Raw genomic sequence first — 8,922 nt, 5'->3', positions numbered from 1 at the left:
TAATGTCTCTTATCTCTTATCGATGGCGGTTATGATTTAATAACCAGAGTGGAAAGCCTTGGCCAGGTTGATGAATACAGCTGCACAGTAATGTCTCTTATCGATGGCGGTTATGATTTAATAACCAGAGTGGAAAGCCTTGGCCAGGTTGATGAATACAGCTGCACAGTAATGTCTCTTATCGATGGCGGTTATGATTTAATAACCAGAGTGGAAAGCCTTGGCCAGGTCGATGAATACAGCTGCACAGTAATGTCTCTTGTCTCTTATCGATGGCGGTTATGATTTAATAACCAGAGTGGAAAGCCTTGGCCAGGTTGATGAATACAGCTGCACAGTAATGTCTCTTATTGATGGAGGTTATGATTTAATAACCAGAGTGGAAAGCCTTGGCCAGGTCGATGAATACAGCTGCACAGTAATGTCTCTTATCTCTTATCGATGGCGGTTATGATTTAATAACCAGAGTGGAAAGCCTTGGCCAGATTGATGAATACAGCTGCACAGTAATGTCTCTTATCGATGGCGGTTATGATGTCGTTTAGGACCTTGAGTGTGGCTGAGGTGCACACATGATCAGCTCTGAAACCAGATTGCATAGCGGAGAAGGTACGGTGGGATTCGAAATGGTCAGTAATCTGTTTGTTAACTTGGCTTTCGAAGACCTTGGAAAGGCAGGGTAGGATAGATATAGGTCTGTAGCAGCTTGGGTCTAGAGTGTCTCCCCCTTTGAAGAGGGAGATGACCGCGGCAGCTTTCCAATCTTTGTGTATCTCAGACGATACGAAAGAGAGGTTGAACAGGCTAGTAATAGGGGTTGCATAAATTTCGGCAGATAATTTTAGAAAGAAAGGGTCCAGATTATCTAGCCCGGCTGATTTGTAGAGTTCCAGATTTTGCAGCTCTTTCAGAACATCTGCTATCTGGATTTGGGAGAAGGAGAAATGGGGAAGGTTTGGGCGAGTAGCTGTGGGGGGTGCATTGCTGTTGACCGGGGTAGGGGTAGCCAGGTGGAAAGCATGGCCAGCCGTAGAAAAAGGCTTATTGAAATGTTCAATTATAGTGGATTTATCGGAGGTGCCAGTGTTTCCTATCTTCAGTGCAGTGGGAAGCTGGGAGGAGGTGCTATTATTCTCCATGGACTTTACAGTGTCCCAGACCCTTTTTTGAGTTTGTGTTGCAGGAAGCAAATTTCTGTTTGAAAAAGCTAGCCTTTGCTTTCCTAACTGCCTGTGTATATTGGTTCCTACCTTCGGTGAAAAGTTCACGGGGGCTATTCGATGCTAATGCAGTACGCCACAGGCTGTTTTTGTGCTGGTCAAGGGCAGTCAGGTCTGGAGTGAACCAAGTGCTACATCTGTTCCTGGTTCTACATTTTTGAATGGTGCAAACATCCGCAATGTGTGTGCCCCTAGCCTTGAGAAACCCCATGTTAGTGCCCCTAGTCTTGAGAAAACCCCATGTTAGTGCCCCTAGTCTTGAGAAACCCCATGTTAGTGCCCCTAGTCTTGAGAAAACCCCATGTTAGTGCCCCTAGTCTTGAGAAACCCCATGTTAGTGCCCCTAGCCTTGAGAAACCCCATGTTAGTGCCCCTAGTCTTGAGAAAACCCCATGTTAGTGCCCCTAGCCTTGAGAAACCCCATGTTAGTGCCCCTAGTCTTGAGAAAACCCCATGTTAGTGCCCCTAGTCTTGAGAAAACCCCATGTTAGTGCCCCTAGTCTTGAGAAAACCCCATGTTAGTGCCACTAGCCTTGAGAAACCCCATGTTAGTGCCCCTAGTCTTGAGAAAACCCCATGTTAGTGCCCCTAGCCTTGAGAAAACCCCATGTTAGTGCCCCTAGTCTTGAGAAAACCCCATGTTAGTGCCCCTAGTCTTGAGAAAACCCCATGTTAGTGCCCCTAGCCTTGAGAAACCCCATGTTAGTGCCCCTAGTCTTGAGAAAACCCCATGTTAGTGCCCCTAGCCTTGATAAACCCCATGTTAGTGCCCCTAGCCTTGAGAAAACCCCATGTTAGTGCCCCTAGTCTTGAGAAAACCCCATGTTAGTGCCCCTAGTCTTGAGAAAACCCCATGTTAGTGCCCCTAGCCTTGAGAAAACCCCATGTTAGTGCCCCTAGTCTTGAGAAAACCCCATGTTAGTGCCCCTAGTCTTGAGAAAACCCCATGTTAGTGCCCCTAGTCTTGAGAAAACCCCATGTAAGGGTATGTTAGTGCCCCTAGTCTTGAGAAAACCCCATGTTAGTGCCCCTAGTCTTGAGAAAACCCCATGTTAGTGCCCCTAGCCTTGAGAAAACCCCATGTTAGTGCCCCTAGTCTTGAGAAAACCCCATGTTAGTGCCCCTAGCCTTGAGAAAACCCCATGTTAGTGCCCCTAGTCTTGAGAAAACCCCATGTTAGTGCCCCTAGTCTTGAGAAAACCCCATATTTGCGCCCCTATATGCTTGGTAGGAGGCAGACCGCCTCATTCCACTCCGTGTTTTGCCGGGTGCTGTGGAGCGGTGACTGGGCTATGAGCCGTGTGTGTCTCGTCCCTGGATTTCTAGTTTCCTCCGTTGACAGAAACACAGAGGCGCTGTATCTAGTAGGGGGTCTAGGGCACAAGTTATATTAACAGAGAGCTCAAGGTGCTGCTTCATGTAGCGGAACGACGTCGGGCTGTTTTACTCAAGGCGGAATCTTGTTCAGAGAGAGAGAGGACAGGACGAGAGAGATTCTGCTATGAGCTGAACGGATTGAAATAATAAGTTAATTGTGATTTTCGGTTAATAAACATTTGACATTCTGCAGCGAGCAGGGAGAAAGTAAAAATCACGGACGGAAGAAGGGAGCATTGCAGACCCTAGTTTCACCGCGCGGATTGACCAGCCGTTCGGGTCGTCTATAACGGATTTATTTCACTTACACGGATTTATTACCGATGACTGCAATGTGGAGAGTACGAGTGGTGTGTTGCACTTTATCGATGCTGTCCCTGTCATGTGGAGGAGATATTAAAGCGAAAACCTGCAGTGATGTTAGACAAGCATATACCGCCAAAGGGTTCAGTCTTGTCAATGTACCTCATCAAGAAATGTCAGGTAAGACTGGGGGGGGGGGGGGGGGGGCATGCCTGTAGAATAATCTACTGTCGGTTTTCTTTCCTTCCATACAAGTTCATTGGTGATGTCTGTTTTCGTTCCTGGCTTGTCTAACAGTTGGCTACAGTAGTTAATGGTATGTAACTCCACGAGGTTGCGTCAATTATAATCACATGAATAGAAGAAGTGTGCCTCGGGATATTTACTACGCCAACCGTTCACACGGGATAGATACAACATGGGATATTACGATCTTATTCCATCCAAAGAATCAGATATCATTTTCTGACAGAACAATCTGCCATAGCTTTGCCATCAACAGGTTGTACTGTAGGCCTGTAGGTTAACTTCAGCCAGTGTTGCACATCTTGGGGAAAAGCTAGCAGACCACTTGATGATGTTTTTAGAGAGGGTTATGGTTAGAGGAGATGATGTCTTTAGGGAGGGTTATGGTTAGAGGGAGATGATGTCTTTAGGGAGGGTTATGGTTAGAGGAGATGATGTCCTTAGGGAGGGTTAGAGGGAGATGATGTCTTTAGGGAGGGTTATGGTTAGAGGGAGATGATGTCTTTAGTTATGGTTAGAGGGAGATGATGTCTTTAGGGAGGGTTATGGTTAGAGGGAGATGATGTCCTTAGGGAGGGTTATGGTTAGAGGAGATGATGTCCTTAGGGAGGGTTAGAGGGAGATGATGTCTTTAGGGAGGGTTATGGTTAGAGGGAGATGATGTCTTTAGTTATGGTTAGAGGGAGATGATGTCTTTAGGGAGGGTTATGGTTAGAGGGAGATGATGTCTTTAGTTATGGTTAGAGGGAGATTATGTCTTTAGGAAGGGTTATGGTTAGAGGAGATGATGTCTTTAGGGAGGGTTATGGTTAGAGGGAGATGATGTCTTTAGGGAGGGTTATGGTTAGAGGAGATGATGTCTTTAGGGAGGGTTATGGTTAGAGGGAGATGATGTCTTTAGGGAGGGTTATGATTAGAGGAGATGATGTCTTTAGTTATGGTTAGAGGGAGATGATGTCTTTAGGGAGGGTTATGGTTAGAGGGAGATGATGTCTTTAGGGAGGGTTATGGTTAGAGGGAGATGATGTCTTTAGGGAGGGTTATGGTTAGAGGAGATTATGTCTTTAGGGAGGGTTATGGTTAGAGGGAGATGATGTCTTTAGGGAGGGTTATGGTTAGAGGGAGATGATGTCTTTAGGGAGGATTAGAGGGAGATGATGTCTTTAGTTATGGTTAGAGGGAGATGATGTCTTTAGTTAAGATTATTACCCACAGGTAGCCTAACCCACAGGTAGCCTAACCCACAGGTAACCTAACCCACAGGTAACCTAACCCACAGGTAACCTAACCCACAGGTAACCTAACCCACTGGTAGCCTAACCCACAGGTAACCTAACCCACAGGTAACCTAACCCACAGGTAACCTAACCCACAGGTAGCCTAACCCACCGGTAACCTAACCCACTGGTAGCCTAACCCACAGGTAACCTAACCCACAGGTAACCTAACCCACAGGTAACCTAACCCACAGGTAGCCTAACTCCACACAGGCCAGTAGGGGTCTCTCTCCACACAGGCCAGTAGGTGTCTCCTTCCACACAGGCCAGTAGGTGTCTCCCTCCACACAGGCCAGTAGGTGTCTCCATCCACACAGGCCAGTAGGTGTCTCCTTCCACACAGGCCAGTAGGTGTCTCCCTCCACACAGGCCAGTAGGTGTCTCCTTCCACACAGGCCAGTAGGTGTCTCCTTCCACACAGGCCAGTAGGTGTCTCCTTCCACACAGGCCAGTAGGTGTCTCCTTCCACACAGGCCAGTAGGTGTCCCCTTCCACACAGGCCAGTAGGTCTCTCCTTCCACACAGGCCAGTAGGTGTCTCCTTCCACACAGGCCAGTAGGTGTCTCCTTCCACACAGGCCAGTAGGTGTCTCCTTCCACACAGGCCAGTAGGTGTCTCCCTCCACACAGGCCAGTAGGTGTCTCCTTCCACACAGGCCAGTAGGTGTCTCCATCCACACAGGCCAGTAGGTGTCTCCCTCCACACAGGCCAGTAGGTGTCTCCCTCCACACAGGCCAGTAGGTGTCTCCTTCCACACAGGCCAGTAGGTGTCTCCTTCCACACAGGCCAGTAGGTGTCTCCTTCCACACAGGCCAGTAGGTGTCTCCTTCCACACAGGCCAGTAGGTGTCTCCTTCCACACAGGCCAGTAGGTGTCTCCTTCCACACAGGCCAGTAGGTGTCTCCTTCCACACAGGCCAGTAGGTGTCTCCTTCCACACAGGCCAGTAGGTGTCTCCTTTCACACAGGCCAGTAGGTGTCTCCTTCCACACAGGCCAGTAGGTGTCTCCTTCCACACAGGCCAGTAGGTGTCTCCTTCCACACAGGCCAGTAGGTGTCTCCTTCCACACAGGCCAGTAGGTGTCTCCTTCCACACAGGCCAGTAGGTGTCTCCTTCCACACAGGCCAGTAGGTGTCTCCCTCCACACAGGCCAGTAGGTGTCTCCTTCCACACAGGCCAGTAGGTGTCTCCTTCCACACAGGCCAGTAGGTGTCTCCCTCCACACAGGCCAGTAGGTGTCTCCTTCCACACAGGCCAGTAGGTGTCTCCTTCCACACAGGCCAGTAGGTGTCTCCTTCCACACAGGCCAGTAGGTGTCTCCTTCCACACAGGCCAGTAGGTGTCTCCCTCCACACAGGCCAGTAGGTGTCTCCTTCCACACAGGCCAGTAGGTGTCTCCTTCCACACAGGCCAGTAGGTGTCTCCTTCCACACAGGCCAGTAGGTGTCTCCTTCCACACAGGCCAGTAGGTGTCCCCTTCCACACAGGCCAGTAGGTGTCTCCTTCCACACAGGCCAGTAGGTGTCTCCTTCCACACAGGCCAGTAGGTGTCTCCTTCCACACAGGCCAGTAGGTGTCTCCTTCCACACAGGCCAGTAGGTGTCTCCTTCCACACAGGCCAGTAGGTGTCTCCTTCCACACAGGCCAGTAGGTGTCTTCTTCCACACAGGCCAGTAGGTGTCTCCTTCCACACAGGCCAGTAGGTGTCTCCTTCCACACAGGCCAGTAGGTGTCCCCTTCCACACAGGCCAGTAGGTGTCTCCTTCCACACAGGCCAGTAGGTGTCTCCTTCCACACAGGCCAGGTTGCTGATACTTATAATATGGATTTATAACCCTAACTCCTTAAGGCTAGGGCTTAGTTTTAATTCACGCTCTGCCCTTTGGCACGGCACAGATAAGGGTTTCATTATCTGTTGTGTTGTAATCACATTTAGTTTTAATGCAGGAAAGCAGCTTAAAATGTCTGAGTGGAGAGAGGACTGTAGACTGTTCCACGAGAGGAGAGGAAAGTGGAGAAGGAGAGTGGAGTGGAGTAGAGAGGAGAGGGAGTAGAGGGGGGGAGAGAGAGGAGAGAAACACATGAGGGGCCAGAGACAGTGTTAATCCCTCCATATAAACACTTTGAGAGGAGAGGAGAGGAGAGGAGAGGAGAGAAACACATGAGGGGCCAGAGTTATTGTTAATTTCTCCATGTCAGATGTTCTCCTCTATACTGTCAGGTGTTCTTCTCCTCTATACTGTCAGGTGTTCTTCTCCTCTATACTGTCAGATGTTCTCCTCTATACTGTCAGGTGTTCTTCTCCTCTATACTGTCAGGTGTTCTTCTCCTCTATACTGTCAGGTGTTCTTCTCCTCTATACTGTCAGGATTTCTTCTCCTCTATACTGTCAGGTGTTCTTCTCCTCTATACTGTCAGGTGTTCTGCTCTTCTATACTGTCAGGTGTTCTCCTCCTCTATACTGTCAGGTGTTCTTCTCCTCTATACTGTCAGGTGTTCTCTATACTGTCAGGTGTTCTTCTCCTCTATACTGTCAGGGCTGGATGATGTTTAATAACACTTCCATATGTTCACCAGTTCATTCATACACACTGGCCCCTCCCTCCCTCCCTCCCTCCCTCCCTCCCTCCCTCCCTCCCTCCCTCCCTCCCTCCCTCCCTCCCTCCCTCCCTCCCTCCCTCCCTCCCCTCTACTCTTCCTCCTTCCCTCCCCTCTACTCTTCCTCCTTCCCTCCCCTCTTCCTCCCTGCCCTCTTCCTCCCTCCCCTCTACTCTCCCTCCCTCCCCTCTTCCTTCCTCCCCTCTACTCTCCCTCCCTCCCCTCTTCCTTCCTCCCTCTCCTCTACTCTTACTCCATCCCTCCCCTCTTCCTTCCTCCCTCCCCTCTACACTTCCTCCCTCCCCTCTACTCTTCCTCCCTCCCCTCTACTCTTCCTCCCTCCCCTCTACTCTCCCTCCCTCCCCTCTTCCTTCCTCCCCTCTACTCTCCCTCCCTCCCCTCTTCCTTCCTCCCTCTCCTCTACTCTTACTCCATCCCTCCCCTCTTCCTTCCTCCCTCCCCTCTTCCTTCCTTCCTCCCTCCCCTCTACCCTTCCTCCCTCCCGTCTGCTCTTCCTTCCTCTCCTCTACTCTTCCTCCCTCCCCTCTACACTTCCTCCCTCCCCTCTACTCTTCCTCCCTCCCCTCTACCCTTCCTCCCTCCCCCTTCCTCCCCTCTACTCTTCCTCCCTCCTCTCCTCTTCCTCCGTCTCCTCTACTCTCCCCCCTCTTCTCTTCCTCCCCTCTACCCTTCCTCCCTCCCCTCTCCTCTTCCTCCCTCCCCTCTACTCTTCCTCGCTCTCCTCATCTCTTCCTCCCTCCCCCTTCCTCCCCTCTTCTCTTCCTCCCTCCTCTCCTCTTCCTCCGTCTCCTCTACTCTCCCCCCTCTTCTCTTCCTCCCCTCTACCCTTCCTCCCTCCCCTCTCCTCTTCCTCCCTCTCCTCTGCAGACCTTAAATGTCATGTCTGTACAGAAACATTTTGATCACTGCTAGCTAGGTGTTCCTGGCCAGTCTGTCCTCAGCCCAAGATATTGAATGTATTTGCATGTGTTGTATTCTGACATCTAGACCTTCACAAACAGACATTTGTGTTTCTCTGCCCTTTGGGAATATGAAACCAGCTGTTAGGGAACAGACGCAGGGTGGGGGTGCATGGAATGGAATTGATTCTGTCTAGAATAGATGTGTTTGAATCGTTGCAGTTCATGGAATTGATTCTGTCTAATATAGATGTGTTTGAATCATTGCAGTTCATGGGATGGAATTGATTCTGTCTATTAGAGATGTGTTTGAATCGTTGCAGTTCATGGAATTGATTCTGTCTATTAGAGATGTGTTTGAATCATTGCAGTTCATGGAATAGTCTGTGACCTTTAACCAGGGTTAGTCTGTGACCTTTAACCAGGGTTAGTCTGTGACCTTTAACCAGGGTTAGTCTGTTACCTTTAACCAGGGTTAGTCTGTTACCTTTAACCAGGGTTAGTCTGTTACCTTTAACCAGGGTTAGTCTGTTACCTTTAACCAGGGTTAGTCTGTGTGGACCTTTAATAACCAGGGTTAGTCTGTTACCTTTAACCAGGGTTAGCCTGTGACCTTTAACCAGGGTTAGTCTGTGACCTTTAACCAGGGTTAGTCTGTTACCTTTAACCAGGGTTAGTCTGTTACCTTTAACCAGGGTTAGTCTGTTACCTTTAACCAGGGTTAGTCTGTTACCTTTAACCAGGGTTAGTCTGTGACCTTTAACCAGGGTTAGTCTGTGACCTTTAACCAGGGTTAGTCTGTGACCTTTAACCAGGGTTAGTCTGTGACCTTTAACCAGGGTCAGTCTGTGTGATCCTTTAACCAGGGTTAGCCTGTTACCTTTAACCAGGGTTAGTCTGTGACCTTTAACCAGGGTTAGTCTGTGTGGACCTTTAATAACCAGGGTTAGTCTATTACCTTTAACCAGGTTTAGTCTGTGA

The 8,922-nt window shown here is 49.5% G+C and overlaps 1 protein-coding gene across 1 annotated transcript in view; it reads left to right on the top strand.

Annotated features, from left to right (window-relative positions):
- The first annotated feature begins 2,514 nt into the window (after positions 1-2,514).
- Positions 2,515-8,922, top strand: part of LOC110513658 (glypican-6) — a 356,553-nt gene continuing 350,145 nt past the window's right edge. Inside the window, exon 1 of the mRNA XM_036972578.1 lies at positions 2,515-3,080. Within this exon, the coding sequence (XP_036828473.1) occupies positions 2,921-3,080 (160 nt within the window). The 5' untranslated portion in view covers positions 2,515-2,920. The remainder of the gene's footprint in view (positions 3,081-8,922) is intronic.

Source organism: Oncorhynchus mykiss, unplaced genomic scaffold (assembly GCF_013265735.2).
Source record: "Oncorhynchus mykiss isolate Arlee unplaced genomic scaffold, USDA_OmykA_1.1 un_scaffold_177, whole genome shotgun sequence".
NCBI lineage: Eukaryota > Metazoa > Chordata > Actinopteri > Salmoniformes > Salmonidae > Oncorhynchus > Oncorhynchus mykiss.
This window is presented reverse-complemented; position numbering and strand designations above follow the sequence as displayed.